This window comes from Acinonyx jubatus, chromosome E1 (assembly GCF_027475565.1).
Source record: "Acinonyx jubatus isolate Ajub_Pintada_27869175 chromosome E1, VMU_Ajub_asm_v1.0, whole genome shotgun sequence".
Taxonomy (NCBI): Eukaryota; Metazoa; Chordata; class Mammalia; order Carnivora; family Felidae; genus Acinonyx; species Acinonyx jubatus.
Window position 1 is genome coordinate 45,839,812 of NC_069397.1, and position 19,606 is coordinate 45,859,417.

General features: G+C 37.2%; 1 protein-coding gene across 2 annotated transcripts in view; it reads right to left on the reverse strand.

Annotated features, from left to right (window-relative positions):
- Positions 1–19,606, reverse strand: part of SMURF2 (SMAD specific E3 ubiquitin protein ligase 2) — a 113,945-nt gene that overhangs the window by 30,937 nt on the left and 63,402 nt on the right. For both annotated transcript variants that reach the window (XM_027047906.2, XM_027047904.2), the window contains exons 3-6: positions 18,430–18,538; positions 9,211–9,344; positions 6,384–6,449; positions 1,985–2,069 (exon numbers count right to left, since the gene is read on the reverse strand). In XM_027047906.2, the coding sequence (XP_026903707.1) occupies positions 1,985–2,069; positions 6,384–6,449; positions 9,211–9,344; positions 18,430–18,538 (394 nt within the window). The remainder of the gene's footprint in view (positions 1–1,984; positions 2,070–6,383; positions 6,450–9,210; positions 9,345–18,429; positions 18,539–19,606) is intronic.

Below are 19,606 nucleotides of genomic sequence, written 5' to 3' on the forward strand. Positions count from 1 at the left end.
AAGACATCTGCTGTTATAAATCAGGAATGACAAACTGAAAATCATTACACAGAATACAGGAATGTTTTTCAACTTATTTTTAAAATGTACACTGTACCTTCTGGAATTCTGAAACTTCTACAATATTTACACTGAGGTGTGCCTAACATTCTCCATCAGCCAAACTCAGAATTTTTCAATAATGTCATTAAGGCTCAACTAAATTACACTATTTCTTCAGAATTTAGTGGCCAAAAAAAAAAAAAAAAAAAATGCCATACTAAAAATAAAAATCACATCTAATTTTTAAAATTAAATCTAACATTAAAGCATATAAAAGCTTTTTGTAACATTTAGCCTACCCAAATTAGTTTTTTAAAAAGATTGGTACTTCCTCCTCAATAACTTTTTAATGTATGTAACAACAATAAAAAAAAGGGCAAATGACCACAGAAATGTAATAATATTAATACTTCCACCAAAACCCAAGCAGAGGTTTAGAGGCCATAAAAACCAGGAAATAAAGAAATGCTAAGAGGTCTTTTCCTGTGATTACAATCAGAATACAGTACTGGAGTATTATTTATCAATTAATTTATAAATTATACATATGTACGACTGTATTATAAAATGTACACCAAGTTTTTAAAGGATACATCATAAAAACAAATGGGAAAAAAGTACGATAAAGAACCAAAAGCTTAGAAAAATAAGCCTTGCATTGTTGTAATCTCTTAACACTGTTTAGTTATTTTGTCCCAAACTTCCCCTTCAAAATTACCAAAATCTGCATCACATCCACAAAAGTTAACATATAGATCAAGGAGCTAAAGTGAGGTATAAATAGAATTAAATTATGGCAATTTTTAAGAATTTAAACAAAGTGAGCAAATACCCTGACTTGGATGTAAAATTCCGTATCAAAAATAATTGAAGTCAAAACTCAACCAATTATATACTTGAAATAATTCATTGTACGTAAACTACACCTCATTCAAGTTAAAAATGAAGTCAGAAAGTGTCAGCACTAGTATCAAACAGAGAAAGCAGTGATCAAAAGCATGAGATGTGGAATCAAGGCTTAAATAAGTCTGTGTTCCAGTCTACCATCCACTATGTGGCCTTTAAGGCAAGTTTACTTAACTTCTCTGACCCAGTGTTTTTAATCTGTGGAATGAATGAGGGTAACATTTAATCTGTGGAATGAATGAGGTAACATGAGGGTAGTGGCAGAAGTAATAACAGTAGCTGATCATTTATATATATTATCTTAATATTATATATATTTATAATATAAAATATATTACTATATATTAAGCACTTACTATATGCAAACATTGTGCTAAGTGCTTTACACGAATGATCTCATTTAATCCTCACAATTTATGGCATATACACTATTATCACCATCCTCTTCTAGAAGTAAATATAAACCAATGCTCACAGAAGTTAAATGAACTGATTAAATCCATAAAGCTTGTAAACAGAAGAGGAAGGACTGGAATCCGGATGGTCTAATTCCAGAATCACAAGCCTGTGAGTTAAACGATCTAATGTCTGACATAAAATGCTTACAACAGTATCTGACACACACATACTCAACAAATGTTCCTATGTTTTTGTCATTTTTACTCCACAAATCTCTATTCCATCCCTCTAAATGGAGTTATGTCTCAGATTCAGCATTTATATGCCCTGTTTTGAATAATTTAATCATGCAAAAAAGTTGTTCTTTTAAATACATAGTATTTACAAGACAGAGATATCTGTCAAGAAATTTGATGGTCTCCTAGTCAAAACTCTTAAAAAATAAATGTAACACATTTAATTCATGGTTTATTTTATAAATTTGACTTGACAAAGTCCCTTGCTAATTTTCCAAGTACAAGGAAAATCTAGATTCTGGAACTGATCAGCAAATTTCTAAAGTATACAATAAATGTCAACTTATTTGTCATTATTTGAAGGACATTATCAACACATTTCTCTAATGATTTCAGCTTACCCATCTGGTAAATCATTATCAAATAAACGACTGCAGTCCACAACTTGTCCTCCTGTGCCTATCCGGTCTCTGGACTGAAGGCTTACTATAACACAACAAAAAAATTACTAAGAATAATTACTAGAAAGATTTTCTACAATTTAAAATATGTATCTTTAAAGACATCTGGCTTATCTTAATACTTTAGAATGGATTCTTTAGCTTCTAATAAATTCTATATTTTCTTTTTCCATGAGATGTTTCCCTTTAGGAGTGATATTAGAATTTTATGATCTTCTATGCTTTATCATGTTCATGGAGGGGAGTCTAAATCCTTTCTGCCCATTGTAATGGGGCAATGCAAGCCTCCTACTATACTTAAGAGAGGCATTAAAGGTATATTCACATACAAAAGAACTGGAAAAGTTCGTATCAATTTGGGTTTAATTCTTGACCCATCTTTAAAATACTTAACAAAACACACCAGATTCTGGCAACAGGGCAACACTTAGATTCCATAAGTCAAAACCCTACATCAGGATCTAGTGTGGTGTAAAACTACCACTATAAATTTGGAAGCAAGAGACGTAAACTCTAGACCAGGCTCTAATACCTAGTTTAGCACTGTGACCTTGAACAAAACACTTAAAATCCTAAAAGTTTACATAATCCCAATCTAAATAATGAGGAAGCTAGGCTAACTGATAAGCCTGAAGTCCTTCCTTGCTGCTTTAATATTCTTTAATTCTATTTTTGGTAATTCTCCTCAAAGATAGAAAGGAACAGGCAAATTTGACTATAACCAAACTTTTTTTTTTTTTTTAACGTCTATTTCTTCTGAGAGAGAGAAAAAGAAAGAGCACTCATACAAGGGGGTGGGAGGGGCAGAGAGAGAGAGAGAAAGAGGGGCGGGGGGAAGGGCGAGGGGAGGGAATCCCAAGCAGGCTCTGCACCATCAGCGCAGAGCCCAATGTGGGGCTCGAACTCATGAACTGTGAGATCATGACCTGAGCCGAAGTCAGATGCTTAACTGACTGAGCCACCCGGTACCCCAACTATAACCTAACTTCCTAAATAGTTACTACATAAAGTATGATATTTTAAGACCCTTCATTCTAGGAAGGATCTCAAAATTCTAAAATCATCCAGTTCTGTAAAACTTTTGAAAAATCAGAAAGTTCAACACATCACTCCTTTATATGAGTATCATTTATAGATGACAACATGGTAATACACCTCTCTTCAGTGAATATAAGCAAAATGTTATATGAAAGTTGTACTAGAAAACATTAACCAGTTTTTATACAGAAAAGCTAACTGAAATGCTTACCAATATATAATCACTGTAAAAACGATGTATTTTCTCATTAGCATTGTTTAGAATAATATTAAGGCTCAAAATTAAGGATTTCATGAGTTTCAGCTCCAGAATGCTATATTACAAGACACCTAAGCAATTTCTAGGTTTGTGTTTTTAAATGGTCTAATTTTAGCGATATAAGGAGTCATAGAAGTACTATGTTTATAAGAGCGCTGTTCATTAGCACTAAAACATCAGAAACAATCTAAATAAACAGCAATCATCGACTGGCTACATTAATTATTTGCCCACCATGGACTACTATACAACATTAAAAATGCTATAGAAATGGGGGACCTAGGTGGCTCAGTCAGTTAAGTGTCTCAGGCTCTTGATTTTTGCTCAGGTCATGATCTCATTGTTCACGGAATCAAGCCCCGCATCAGGCTCTAAGCTGACAGTGCAGAGCCTGCTTGGAATTCTCTCTCTTCTCTCTGCCCCCCACCCTCCAGCTTGCACTCTCTCTCAAAATAAAAAAATATATAAATTTTAAAAACATTAAAAAAAACCCACTCTTTCAAAAATGCTTTAGAAATAAATCTATGAACAACAACAGCAACAACGAAAGATGTTTAGGACAGATTAAAACAGGTTATTTAAAATTCTGCACAGTATAATCTCATTTAAAAAAAACAGAAAAGGTATATACATCAAGCTAATAACAATGATGGCATATTATGGGTGTTCCTTATCTTCTCTATTTTTATATTATAACAAAAAAAGAAAAACTTCACAAGACATGGGTAGAACAGAGTAACAGTTTTAAACGTAACAGGGAAAAGATTTATAAACTTGAATCAGTCATCTCAATTTGGTAGATTTTTTTTTTAACATTTTATTTTTTGAAACACAGATAATGAACAGGAGAGGGGCAGAGAGGGAAACACAGACTCCAAAGCAGGCTCCAGGCTCTCAGCTGTCAGCACAGAGCCCGATGCGGGACCTGAACTCACTGGCTGTGAGATCATGACCTGAGCCAAAGTCGGACGCTCAACAGAGTGAGCCACCCAGGCACCTCTGGGATATCTTTTCCTAAGGTAATAGTCCAAGAAAAGGATAAAGCTAAGTGTCCAAAAATGCTTACAACTTTCAATGTTATAATAGCAAAAAAATGACTTAATCGTCCAATAATCAAGTTTTGATATATTGATATAATTCACCCCTTGAACACTAATAATGGTTACAGTAAGTGAAGGAAAACAAAAATTTTACATTCACTGAACCAAAACCAAAACCATAAACCAAACCATGAACCAAAACCATAAAAAATATACACACATAAAAGTATATAAAATTACTAGAAAGGGATATATATTTTTTAAAATTAGTATTCTAGCATACTTTTCTTCATTTCTCAAAAAGTGTTATGAATATGTATAATTATTTTTTTAATGTTTATTTTGAGAGGGGGAGAGAGAGAGCATGAGCAGGGGAGGGGCTGAGAGAGAGGGAGAGAGAGAATCCCAAGCAGACTGTACTGTCAGCACAGAGCCCAACACAGGGCTTAAACTCACAAACCATGAGATCATGACCTGAGCCAAAATCAAGAGTTGGATACTTAACAGACGAGCCACCCAGGTACCCCTATAATTATTTGCAAAGGTCTAATTCAGCAAGAACTGGAACTCATTCTGTTTTTAAATGGCAGGATCATGAAGCATAATGTGTGAGTCCAACTCATCTCTACTATGAAAACTAAATTCATACAAAAGCTTCAAATTTAACTACACATGCACACATTTTAAAGTAAAACATTCCTTTTTTATACAGTATACTCCATAGATATATTTCTAATGTCTGACAAAGGAAAGCTGATTGTTTTTATAAATGCCAATTTACACCTAGTCAAACTATTTTGTTACTACTGGACATTAGTTGGCAAATATTATATGACATGCGAAATCAAATTAAATGTGATTGTTCTTAAAGTTTTATATGCCAGCATTTATTTTTGAGGTTTTTTTTACTCCCTTCTCAATCTAAGAATGACAGGAATTCTCAATAAGGCTGCAGTGTAGATACTTCCCTGTGGTAACTACAACAGGGCTTTGTTAGGTCGCTACTCTGGCAATTCACGAACTATGAACCCAATTCATTTCCTGGGAAAATGCCCTTCAAAAGTAACTTCAGTAACTGAAACCTCTGACAGGTTCATAATGCGATCAACTTATCCTAAATTCTGCTCTGTAGTGAAGTGGTGGGATCCCACTTGCATTTTATTGTTTTTAAGAAGCCTCAAAGGAGTCCATCTCACTGTCCTACCACATGATGTATCTTTTTTTTTTTTTTTAATGTTTATTTTTGAAAGAGAAAGAACACAAGCGGGGGTCGGGGTGGGGGGGAGAGGGAGACAGAATCCTGAGCCGGCTCCAAGCTCTGAGAGCCTGACGCAGGGCTCGAACCCAAGAGCTGTGAGATCTGACCTGAGCCAAAGTTGGACGCTTAACTGACTGAGCTACTCAGGCACCCCTATCACACTACGTATCTTGATCAAAGCTCAATCCATCAATTCTTAGGTCTCAGAAAATTTTACCTTTAAGCCCTTCCTCTGAATCAATTCAAGACAGACCTTATGAGTAAAGTAATAGCTTCTCCCCTTTTTCAATCAGTGCTATACTATCCTTCATTTTTTTTTCCAATTAGCACAATTATTATAAAACTGTAAAGCATTAAACAAAGTTCAATCGAATATTCTTATCAAAAACCAGTTTAAGGATTATTTTTAGAAAACTTTCAGATCATCTGTAAAAGTTTATCTTAGTGTGCTACCATATATTCGCATACTTTAAATGAATGCCTAAGGGATCAATAGTTCTTTACATTAGGAGCCTCTATTTTTTTTTATATTATTCATAGTTTGAAGGGTTTTTTTTAAATAATTTTTTAAATTAAGGTAGCCAGGAACCTGGATCCACTATTTGAAATATTTTATGTGACTCATTTAATTTAAGCCAATACAATGAAGCTATAGTTAGTGTACTTGGATTTAAAAGATACACAGAGTTTAGGTCAGTCTGAATGATGCCAAAATTTCCCATAACTTTAAATTTCCACACTTACCTACTATCTGTCCTCTAACCGTATCGTTGTCATTTGGCCCAAGTTTGCATAGATCCAACCTCTGATCTATTTGAAATCAACAAAAAAAGCAATTAAAAAATAAGCTGGTATCAGAGCTTCTAACATCTATAGAGTGATGGTAAATTTCCATAATCCAATGGCAACCAGGCCTGTAATTTAAATAACATTTTAAAGATGAAACAAACATTTAAAATCTCTAACTGTATATATAATTGGTACAAATGTCTTAACAACAGTTTTGATAAATTTGGATTTCAAAAACTCTAAGTCACTGGTGTATATACATTGCCAACATGCAATTACTTTTTCTCCAAAGATTTCAGACACTTGTCTTGAGTCTTGGCTTGTCACTTAATAGCTATTGTCCTTAAGCAATTTATCCCTGAGTCTTGATTTTCTCACGTAGTACCTACACCTCGTATTTTTGAAGGATCAAATCAGGTAATTATGTAAAACTCTTAGGTACCTGGCATATATAAGTGTTCAATAAATGTGAGTTATTATCACTGTTATTTTTTATCTAACCATTTCAAATGACCTCCATACACATAAAGTAAATATTAATAAGAAGCCAAGTATAAACTGTAAGATAAGGGTTTGAGTCAGTTCTACTAACTCATTTAGGAGCAACTCATTTATTCTTTCATGCCTCATCAATAGAGCAGACATAACACTGACCTGGCCAGTTACAGGAAGGAAGAGTGTCACCCACAGCACGCTGCTTTTACTTTGATTATAGCACTTAAAACTGAGTTCTTTTACAACTATATATATATATATATATATATATATATATATATATATATATATATATATGCATGCCATCTATTCAAAGAAGTCATGAATTGATAAAAAGGAAGAGACCATACATTAATTAGTCTTTGAATTCTCTGCTCCTAACTGGCAGAATGCTGTACAGTGTGCTCAATAAACATTTGATAAATTAAGTATTATTGCACATCAAAAAGGTCAAGGCAATAAATGCAATGAAACATCCACAGGCAGCACAAAGAAAAATCTGTGTCCCACCAGATTTATCCAGCCAAAAAGAGAAACTTTTTCCCCTTGCAAAATAAATGGACACTACCAAATCAACTGTACAGTAGACTTCTGCAAGGCAATTCCTCTTCTCTTGTTCAGTCCTTCCAGTGTGTCCTGCTCCCTCTGCCAGCACAGGCCAGCAGGCTTTTGCCCTGGTTTCTCAGAGGACAGGATCCATGCCCCTTTTCACCTTTACATCCACCATGGATTTGAACAGTACCTGGCACATTAAAGGTTTGATAAATGCTGGCTAAACTGAACCAAAGATAAGGTCATCCATGTGGCCTGTAAGTCTTCAGTTTGCCTGCTGGGTTGGGTAATAAAACAGTTCATTTTTATATACTAGACCTCTTCCCATCCCAGTGTCCTCTATTTCCTTTTGGGTCAGCCACCTTGTCAACTCAGAAATACAAGAAATTCTCAAGTGCCTTTAAATTCCCCTGACTCAGAGCTTCTGGCCCAATTTTCTCCCTTTTTCTTCTTAACAGATCAATACTTATATATCTGGACTGTGGTATCATACTACAGTAAAAGGGATTGTCTCTTAATGTATCTAATACTCCAAGAAAAATTTACTCTTTATTTATTAATTTCTTTAGCTAGATTCCATGTGAATTTCTGTTTAGCAGAGGTATCTGGACTAAAATCCCATGACAATGAATGACTAGCAATATTTTTTACATTATATGAAAAAGAATTCTGTAAAAACAACAAAAAATTTTGTCAAAAAAGTTATCTTCAGCTATGTCCCAAAAGAAAGACCTTCCAAAAAGATGTTTTGTCACCTGGTTACTGCCAATCCAATACTAAAATCATTTCTAATGTCTTAACCTTGGTCTGATCTTCTAAATGCCCAGGCTAGTATAAAACTAAGCTATAATTAAGCAGTTAACACAGCTGTCTTACAATCAACGTCTTACCTTTCTAGAACTTTTAACTTTTTTTAGTTTTATATATCATTCTTATTCACTAATAATTCTCCTTTAATTGCCACCTTAAACACTCCAGTCACCTAAATAAAACTCATTTTACCTCATTAATCCACCAAAACCAGAGAAGGGTGCTAAGAAATGTTAAAAAGGCATATACAACACTTTGACACCCTTCTTTTTACTCTTGGATATCAAACATTTCCTAACACTTATAAACTCACTGTACACTAAGTATCAGCTCTGATTCAGTTCAAGTCTCACTACTTTAAATGTTTCATTCTTTTTATAAAGTCCATAAAATAAATTTAAACAAGAATTTTTACCAATGTTTCAAACATACATAGGAAGTTAAATTTTTGGATCCCTGTCCACCCCGTGCAAAAACAAACATACACATACATATTTTTTTTTGAGGGGGGACACAAGTGAGCGAGGGGCAGAGAGAGAGAATCTCACAAGGGGCAGAGAGAGGGAGGGAGGGAGGGAGAGAGGGAGAGAGAGAGAGGTGGGGCTCACCGAAAGCAGGGCTCATGTTTTTTTACCTGAAGCAGGGCTCATGCTCACACCAAGTGGGGTTCAAGCTACCTGATATGGAAATTGAACTCACGAACAAGGAGATCATGACCTGAGCCATGTAAGTGTCCTATATTTAAAAAAAAATTTTTTTTTAATGTTTATTTATTTTTGAGTGAGACAGAGCACGAGCAGGGGAGGGGCAGAGAGAGAGGGAGACACAGAATCTGAAGCAGGCTCCAGGCTCTGAGCTGTCAGCACAGAGCCTAATGTGTGTGCCCTATATTTTTATATTTTAAAAAACACTCGTATCTACTCACAACCAGTGTCTTTGAGGCGGTTGATGGCATTGGAAAGAAGTCGAACACAACCAAGAAATCCAGCACCTTGTTTTTTATGGATCTTCTTGTGATTCCATACACTGATCGTAACTGAATCAGACTTTCCAATATACCTAAAAAACAACATAACTGAATGAGTAACTTGGCACCTACAAGTAGTGAATGTAAAATTTTTTCTTTTGCTTTTGTAGTCTAAAGTCACAAATGTTTCAGAGTATGGTTAGATAATGCAAAATATGTTTTGAGTTCAATCAATCCCACAAGATTGACTTTAAATTTTTTTTAAATCTTGTAAGTAAAAATCTATAAAGAATTTTTAATATATCCTTCATCACATCTGCCACTCTCAGACTGGCTAACAATGTGGTAGTAAAAAAACTACTTTAGCAGCTAGTGTCAAATAACACTACAGGTTTCTGATACTTCTTTCCAAGAACAAAAATCTTACAAGAGCTTTTATCACAGTCACATTTAAAAAACATTTCAATGACATGGCCTATCATTTCGAGTACTCAGTTTTCAAGGGGCATTGTCAAGGCTGACAGACCAAAAATCTGACATACCTGGTGGGTTTTAAAATGCTGTAGAACAAAAGCTGATTGTAACGCTTTTCCCCTGCTTCTTTCCTGTATGCAGGCCTTGAGCGAGCAGGACTCTTGCAGATTTCACTTCACTGCCTGCAGACAAGCAGAGCAGGGGAAAGCGTTACTACACTTGTCTGTGCGTATACCTGCAAGTACGTTAAGAGCTCTACCACAGCCAATTGTTCACATGGTGCCATCCCATGCAAAAATATAATAAAATAACATAATTATATCAGTAGAATCCTAACTATATTTCATTGCCTCTAAGTGGTCAAATTTTTGGTCCAGCAACCTTGATCTTCAAGTGTCATTCAGTAAAGCAGTAATATCAGAAAAATTCACCTAGTACGTAAAAAAGCCAAAACCACTGAAGTGAGAACTAAAACTTTTCAATGTGAAACAGGGAAACCACACTTAGATCCAGCTGTGCATAAAGCATGCCTATCCCTACTGGACTTTTAATTATGCAAGCTAATCCATTCCCTCTTTAAAAATTAAGCCAATTTGAATTTCATTTCTGTTGCTTACAAATGGGAAAACTGGTTGAAAACATCCAACATGCATGCACCAATTTTCAAAGAGACCTAACAGGCCTAACCTGGCAAGTACCTACTGCATGGTATATCAAAATTCTACAACCAGAATCAATTGTTAAACAGCTACAGCACCCCAGATCAAGCATTAAAACAAAATCACATTAAATCGGTTCCCCAAGCCTGATTCCCCAGCATGATAAAGTATTGATCCCCATGCCTTAGAATAGCCCACCACTGGCATAAGCACCCTTATGCTGTCAAGGCCCAGAGAGACCTTGAGAACGTACACTGAAAACAGAGGAACGTCTGTCAATTGTGTCCTGGAATGACTGTGAGACAGTGAAATCACCTCCCTGCCAAATGAACTTTTATACAAAATACATTGCTCTTGTATGAAGCCACTGACAATTTGGGTTTGCCTATTCCATCAGTTAGCCTGCTCTAACCAATCAGGCACAAATCATAAAGGGCCTTGTCAGCCATGGTGTGAACTCTGGCCTTCTCTCCAAGTAACGCAGGAAGCCAATGGGAGACGTGCAGCAAAGGAGTAACAAGATTTGACATATGTTTTAACAACATCACTCTAGCTGCTGTGTTGAGGACTGTAGAAGCAAGGCGTGTAAGGCAGGGGTCAGCAAACACAGCCTGTGACCCAAACCCAGCAGAGCACAAAAAATAGTGTGATTTCAGTGTATATAGTGTGACACAATTTTTTTTTTTTAGTTTTAAGGCCATAATCAAATATTTAGAATGTCTACATTCACATTACCACTTTTCTAACATGAGGTCATCATTTCTATTTGCTGGACCCAACAATTCCACATACTAATGATGGTCCAACAAGAATTCCAGCCCATACCATCAGAGAGTCCCCTCCCCCTAAATCCCATGGACCTGGCCACCAGGGAATCTCGCTGATCAGCACGTTAATATAATACCATGCTCTGGTCTATAACTGCACAGAACCCCTGACAGACTGACAGGTTTAGGTAGGGACACCCCTCCCCTAGGTCTAGCATGAAGCAGATACTGAAGATGAGCCCTCCGCCCAAATGCCAAAGATTTGTGATTGTCGACCTGTCAGGGGGGAAAACAGGGGCCCCTTTTAGGCAACAAGCTTGAGCAATGGGAACCTAAGGTAAGAGGGGCCGGCCACAGTGACCACCCAGCTGCATGCAAAGGCTCATGAAGAGACCCACCTCAAAATATCCACAGACCCCAGCCGACCAATGGGCTAGGGTCAGGCACAGGTACCAAAAAAGGAAAATTCCGTATGTTCCTATACTCCCACACTCCCTCCCCGTAATTAGAGCCCCCCACCGCTGCCTCCTGGCAGACAGTATTTCCTTTGCTATCCTGCCCCCTGCTCCCCTGCAGCGTATCCAGTGGATTCACTACCTCCTTTGTTCTGCCTATATCCATGCTTTCCCCACCCGATCAGGTCGCCCCACACTCCACAGTGTAGGAACTAGTCTCCTTGCCATCTTTGTCTCCCTCAAAGCCCTTCTCCACAGTTACCGCCTAAGTGTCTGCTCTTGGATATAAACCTGATGATAGCATTTCCCCACTTAAGACCTTTTTTCATTGCTCTCCACTGCTTTAAGGAGAGCATTCAAACTTATTAGTAGGCTTTCAAGGACCTTCATGAGCTGGTTCCTACTTGCCTCTCTTTGCTTGTCCTATGCCGAACTCCCCTTACCTGACATGAACTCCCTAATGCTGCCCCTCCAACTGTTTTCAGAGTCATGTTCTCTTTCACCTCTGGGTCTTCACACAGACTACTTTTGCTTAGAGCCATCCCCCGTTTCCTTTTTCAAATTAACTCCCATATAAGGTCTAAGCCTAAATGCCACTTTTCTAGGAAGCTGTCCTTAACTCCTAAAATCATATAAAAAAGTTCTGTATATTTCCAGGGCACCTATACTTCCCCATATTCTTATCATACTGTTTATAATTTCCTATTCACTTGTGTCTATACACCACTTAGCTGAAAGCTTGTGAGACTACGTCTTATGCACTGTTATACCTGGGTCTCTGGCTGAATTTAAATGTGACTGAAGCTTAAAGAGACGGCTTAAAACAATCTGATTAAGAACTCAAAAGCTGAGTCAGTTACACAGACAGTAGCTTATTACAGTTGGGATTTCAAAATCACCACAGGTCAAATCAAGTAATAAAAAAGGTGCGACCTAACATATTTACTAAAAGCGTCTGACATTTGAGGATTACCTGTGAGGTACTAGTCTAAGCACTTTGCAGGGGTTATCTCACTGCATCTTCCTATCAGTCGTCTAAAGTAGGCATTATTGTTGCTGTCACCAATGGAAACTGACACACGAGGGGTTAAACACTGAGCTAATGATCACACAAATAAGTGGGGGGCTGGGGGGTGGGAAGCCAGGTAGTCTCACTTCTCTCTATTGCCTACTTTTTTAGTTCCTATTTATTTGCCTAATAACTTGGAGTCACTGAGCCATAGCACTGAGGGGCACACAAAAAAGCCTTATTCTGAACTGCCTCTCAGTATCTCAATGTTTTAGGAGAAACATGTTTGTTCACATGTGGTTTAGAAGGTCAAATTTAAATAACTGTCCAGAGTCTAGGCTGAGCTGGGTACTCTGCTAGGGGGGTGGGTTAGAACTAATTGTCTAGAAGTAAGTAAGTGAGGTGTCAGGCATAAACGTTTGATGGGAGATGTAAAATTCATTTTTGTAGGTAAGGCAAGTGGAACATTTTGAAGAAAAACTGAAATTGATGAAGAGTGAAGTAGAAAGCTCAAAAAGCTTAAAAGACCAAAGACTTAAAGGTCAGGATATCAGGGCAGTTAACATGTTTATAACATGAGATATGCTGACAAAATGGTAGAGGTATAGAAAACATATAGTAACAGAATTAGCAACCTGGAGAAAACGGACACCTACACCTGCAGGGAGCAACAGATAAGAAACGAGACTATTACTGCCACCCCATCCCTGAAATATTTCCGACTTATTAGCCCAAGATACTCTAACAGCGACGGTGGGGCTAAAACAGAAGGACTGGTGAAATTACTGAAAAGGAATGGAAAACCCTCCTGAATCCCCTCCTTGACCCAGGTCATCCTCAACCCCAGCAGGAGATGTACGCTTTACTCTCTGAAAAGTTCTCTACTCAGGGACACCAGGCACAGCTGAGGGAGAAGGTAAAAGTCCATTATAAAAGCATGGATACTAAGAAGAGGTTACTACAGTCAATAGAGGGACCTCCTAGCATTCTTACGCTCTTCAGCTCCAAGAACACTAGCATCCAAGAATATATAGCCCTGGGCAGGAAACAGCAGAATTCTGTGCAATGAATATGTCACAGCCACACCTGATTACCCTAGCAAGCGGACTACCTCTACCCATGGGCACAGAATTTCTAATCAACATGGAAGTGCCTCCCCTTAAATATAAAAAAACAGAAACCCAAATCAAACTAACAGAAAAAAAAAAAGGAACCTTGACAAAAGAGAGGCAATACAAGCAACAAAACTCACTTCTCTTGCATCCAAGAAATAAGACGAAATTACGAAAAACAGATAGTCAGTAAGCAAAGTGATCTTGCAAGCTAAAAATATGAGAGCAGAAATCACAATAAAAAGAATGTTGGAAAACTAAGTAGGGGAAACAGCCCAGATAGTTCATCATAGTTTTTAATTTTTTACTGAAACAAAAATATTCTACTGGAGATACAATATGAGAGAAAAGAGACAGGACAACTAAATGATAATCAATTCAGAAGGGGTAACATCCAAGTAACAGGAGTTCCAGGAAAGAAAATAGAAAATGGAGAAGAAATCACCTATAATAAATAAAGACAGGGGCACCTGGCTAGCTCAGTCAGTGCAGCATGCGACTCTTGATCTTGGGGTTGTAAATTTGAGCCCCACAATGGGTGCAGAGATTAAAAATAAAATCTTTAAAAAAACAAATAAAAAAGGCAAAATTTCCTCATAACTAAAGAGTTTCAGTATCTAGAAGAGGCACAGGCAGTTATTTCTCTGACATCAGCCATAACAACATCTTTCTAGACATGTCTCCTGTGACAAGGGAAACAAAAGAAAAATAAACTACTGGGACTACATCAAAATAAAAAGCTTCTGCACAGAAAAGGAAACAACAGACAAAAATAAAAGACAACCTACTGAATGGGAGAAGATACTTGCACATGACATACCCAGTAAAGGGTTAGTATCTAAAATATAAAGAACTTACACAACTCAACATCAAAAAAACCACAAACAATCCAATTTAAAAATGCACAGAAGAGGTATGCCTGGGTGGTTCAGTCGGTTAAGCGTTCGACTTCAGCTCAGATTATGATCTCATGGTTTTTGAGTTCTGCTGTCAGCACGAAGCCCACTTTGGATCCTCTGTCCCCCTCTATTTCTGCCCTTCCCTCACTCGCAAATGCTTGCTCTCTCTCACGCTCTCAAAAATAAATAAATATTTTTTAAAAATAATTAAAAAATAAAAATGCGCAGAAGATATGAACAGACATTTCTCCAAAGATATATAAATGGCCAAGAGACACATGAAAACTCACTCATCGTCAAGTAAATGTGTATCAAAACCACAATGAGATATTACCTAACACCTATCAGAATGTCTAAAATCAAAAATTCAAGAAATAGTAAGTGTTGGCGAGGATATGGAGAAAAAAGAACCCTCATGCACTGTTGGTGGGAGTGCAAAGTGGTGCAGCCACTGTGGAAGACAATATGAAGGTTCTTACAAATAGAACTACCCTACAATCCAGTAGTCACACTACTGGGTATTTACCCAAAGAATATGAAAACATCCAAGGGATGTATGCACCCCCATGTCTATTGCAGCAGTATTTGCAAAAGCCAAATTATGGAAACAGCCCGTGTCCATAAAGATATGAATGGATAAAGAATGGAATATTATTCAGCCATAAGAAAGAATGAAATCTTGCCATTTGCAACAACATGGATGGCTCTAGAGAGTATAATGTTACAAAATAAGACAGAGAAAGACAAATACCAAATGATTTTACTCATATGTGGAATTTAAGAAATAAAACAAACGAACAAAGGAAAAAAAAAAAGGAGAGAGAGAGAGAGAGAGAGAGAGAGACAAACCAAAAAACAAACTCTTAACTATAGAGAACACACAAATGATTACCAGAGGGGAAGTGGATGGGGGGACAGGTGAAAAAAGTGAAGGGGATTAAAAGTATATTTATTTTTTATTTATTATTATTTTTTTAGAGAGAGCATGAGCAGGAAGAGGGGCACAGGGGAGACAGCAAGGGAGAATCCCAAGCAGGCTCCACGCTCAGTGTGGAGCCCAACGCAGGGCTCAATTCCATGACCCTGGGGATCATTACCCAAGCTGAAATCAAGTCAGCTGCTCAACCAACTTAGCCACCAAGGAGCCCCAAGAGTACATTTATCTTGATGAACACTGAGTAATAAATGGAAGCTGAATCACTGTACTGTATACCTGAAACTAATAGAACACTGTATGTTAACTATACTGGAATTAGGGGCGCCTGGGTAGCTCAGTTCGTTAAGCATCCAACTTCAGCCCAGGTCATGATCTCACGGTTCGTGGGTTCGAGCCCCACGTAGGGCCCTGTGCTGACAGCTCAGATTCTGAAGGCTGCTTCAGATTCTGTGTCTCCCTCTCTCTCTGCCCCTCCCCCACTTGTTCTCTCTCTTAAAAATAAATAAACATTAAAAATATTTTTTTAATTTAAAAATAAAAAAACTATCCTGGAATTAAAAACTTTTTAATTTTTTTAAAAAGAGTTTATCCAGATTAAAAGGTCCCAATAAGTACCAAGCACTATGTAACATATATACCAAGTCCATCATCAAAAAATTTATTATGCGGCATAAAGAGAATACCCTGAAATCTTCCAATGGAAAACAATAATCAAGAAAGACCAAAATCAGGATGCCATTAATGATACTCTGAAACTGCACTATTCAAAAGGGCAGTCACCAGTCACATGGAGCTATTGAGTACTTAAGTCTAGTCCAAATTGAGGCACTCTGTAAGTGCAAACAAACCCCTAAGATCTCAGACTTAGCTGAGAAATGTTTATTTTTTTAACCTATGCATTTATTTATAAGAAAAAAAGACCATAATTATTTTATCTTGATTACATGTTGAAATGAGAATATTTCAGATATACTAAATTAAACATGTTTATTAGGCTTAATCTTTTTTATTAACTTTTATTTATTTTGAGAGAGACAGAGACAGTGGGGGAGGGGCAGAGAGAGGGAGAGAGAGAGAGAATCCCAAGCAGGCTCTGCACTGTCAGCACAGAGCCTGATGTGGGGCTCGAACTTGTGAACTGTGAGACCATGACCTGAGCCAAAATCAAGAGTTGAACACTTAACCAACTGGGCCACCCAGGTGTCTCTATTAACTTTTTTAAATGTGGCTATTACAAAATTTAAAATTACAGACAAGCTTCCATTTGTGGCTCACATTATATTTCTGTTCAAGTGCTGATCTAGACCTAGACAACAATGGAGCATATATTCACAATTTGGAGAGAAATGTGTCTTACCTAGAAGGTTTTAATCAAACTATCCATTGAGAAAGACAAAGTACATTTTCAGACAAGATCTCAAAGAAATTTTCCCTATCTTTGTACTCTTTCTCAAGATGACCATGAAAGACAGACTTCATCGAAACAGGGAATAACAACAAATGGGAAATCACTGATCCCAGAAAAGACAAAGGAAATTCCCAACATAATGATAAAGGAGGTTCCTGGACAGTTGTGCAGCAGGTCCTAGACCAGCTTAGACCACCAGACCAGCGTGGAGGAAGAGGCCAAAGGTTTCAGGAGGGAAATCTCCAACAAGGAAACAAAGCCAACAGAATAGCTCATGCGGTTGAATATATGCAGAAATGTCCAGTCCTGTAGGAGAGTCTAGGAATTAATGAGACAGATAGAAAACTAAACAAATGGCAAAATAAGATAGTTAATTCCAGAAAAACAAAATTTATCAAGAGAGGAAATGTAATCACTGCACACCATGCGACTCAGTTATGAATAGTTACATGATCATAATGTAAATACAGAACAATGATTTAACCAAAAAGGTTCAAATGGAGGGCTCGGAGAAAGGAAGGGCCACGTGGGTGCTGTAGGAACAGGGATGAGAGAGATCAGTTGTAAAAGCTAAATCTTCTTCTATGGTAAGAAATGTAAAAATAGCACCTAAAACTATGCATACACTAAATCTCTGCATCTCCCCCCCCCCCACCCCATATACAGACAGATGTATAAAGTAAGCATGAGATCTAGAAAGAGAAGAAAATACCGGACTAAACAATCAAAGTAACTCTAGTTACCTTGAGAATGGGAATCAGGAATAAGGATGGGGCGGCAAACTGCAGTTTCCCATTACAAGCCTTACAACATTGGGGCACCCCAGTGGCTTAGTCGGTTAAGCGTCTGACTTGGGCTCACCTCATGATCCCACTGTTTGTGGGTTCGAGCCCCACGTTGTGCTGTGCACTGACAGCTCAGAGCCTGGAGCCTGCTTCGGATTCTGGGTCTCCCTCTCTCTCTACCCCTCCCCTGTTTTCACCCTCTCTCTGTCTCTCTCAAAAATAAAAATAAATATTAAAAAAAAAAAAAGCCTTACAGTATTATGCACTTTTTAGAATGGTGCATATAGCACTGTGATTAAAATTTGAAAAAAAGAAACCATCCCTATAAAAGCACAAAGAATGTCTATGAGTGCACTCCAATTACGATTTCTGGTTTTATACTCATAATTGACCTAAAGTAAATTAATACCTTTATTTAACCGAAAGAAGATGGGATGGGGTTGCTCTATACTGCATATACGTTTTATTCTCCATAGGCTTACTAAGAGCATTTCATCTTCCAAAACCAGCTATCAATAAGTCACAGTACCTTCCCACTAGGTTCTGTGCCCCTCTGTGAAGACCAAATTATACCACAGATCAAACTCTGATCATTTTCAGTGATTCTTTTCAAATACTATATCAAATAATATTGATTCTATGTTTCATTTCAAATGAATCATTTAAACCTACAGGTCATAATGCTGATTCCACTTTGGATCAAGTGTATTCTTCACAGTATCTGTAGAATGGCATTGCCCAGATCCATCAACCACCACCTTAGCAAATGGATCAGGAAGTCCTGTGGAAAAAGGGGAAGAATTTTTTTTTAATTAAAGAATAATGTGACGTGGAAAATAGAAGATTAATTGTATAAAACTTACTATTTGCTACAAAAGATTATCCCATTCTTTATAAAAAGTGTAACATTTAGCTATAAATGAAAAGTGGTCCATTTTGAACGAAGATTAAAGTTAATTCTACATTAAATACCAAAAGCTACGTTTTTCTTGTTGCTATCTCAAAACATTCTCAGCTTAAACTACCAAAGCCTAGAGGTTACCTCATAATAGGGAAGTGTTTATACATCTTTACCAGCCCTTTGACCCCAGGAAGCTTAAAACAGTTCTGGTTCTCTTAGGGCCTTCCCAAGGTCCTCCTTAGTAGCATTTTTAAAGAAAGAGCTTCTTACAGGCTTTCACACAAGAATATGGGCTACAGAGAAATCAAATTAGCCAAAAAGTTTTCCTGAATAACTACCATGAGTGATGAAAAACTGAATCAAAAAATTAAATACCCTGCCTTAAAATGTTAAGAATGCCTTGGGGGAGAGGGAAACCAGAGAATAAACAAATGTTCGTATAGATTCTAAAGAAAATACTTTTAACACTATGTCAGGCACTATTCTAAATGCTTTACATATATTAAATCTCTTATTCCTCACAATAATCCAATGGGGTAAATGTTACTATAGTCTCTACCCTACTAATGAGGAAACTGAGGCACAAAGGGGTTAATTAACTAATCCAAGGACAAACAATAGTACGTGAGAGAGCCAGGGTCTAACGTTTAGATTTTAAACCCATGCACATAAAATCTGGTTCTCAATTTCATGCTCTCAACTACTATACTATAGTATACCTCTCACGTACCATGCAGTTCAACAGTGAGTACAAGTAAGAGTTCAGAAAAACAGAACTGTTGGGGAGTTTGAACAGTAAATCAAGGCGCTTTTTTTTTTTTTTGAGGGGATGGGACTCATTGGGCTTTAAAGGACAAACAGGAAGATCACCAAGAAAGGTATGACCGCATCTGAAGGGTTGTGAGGAATCTAACCAAATCATTTGTGCTACAATGTTAAAAGTAAATG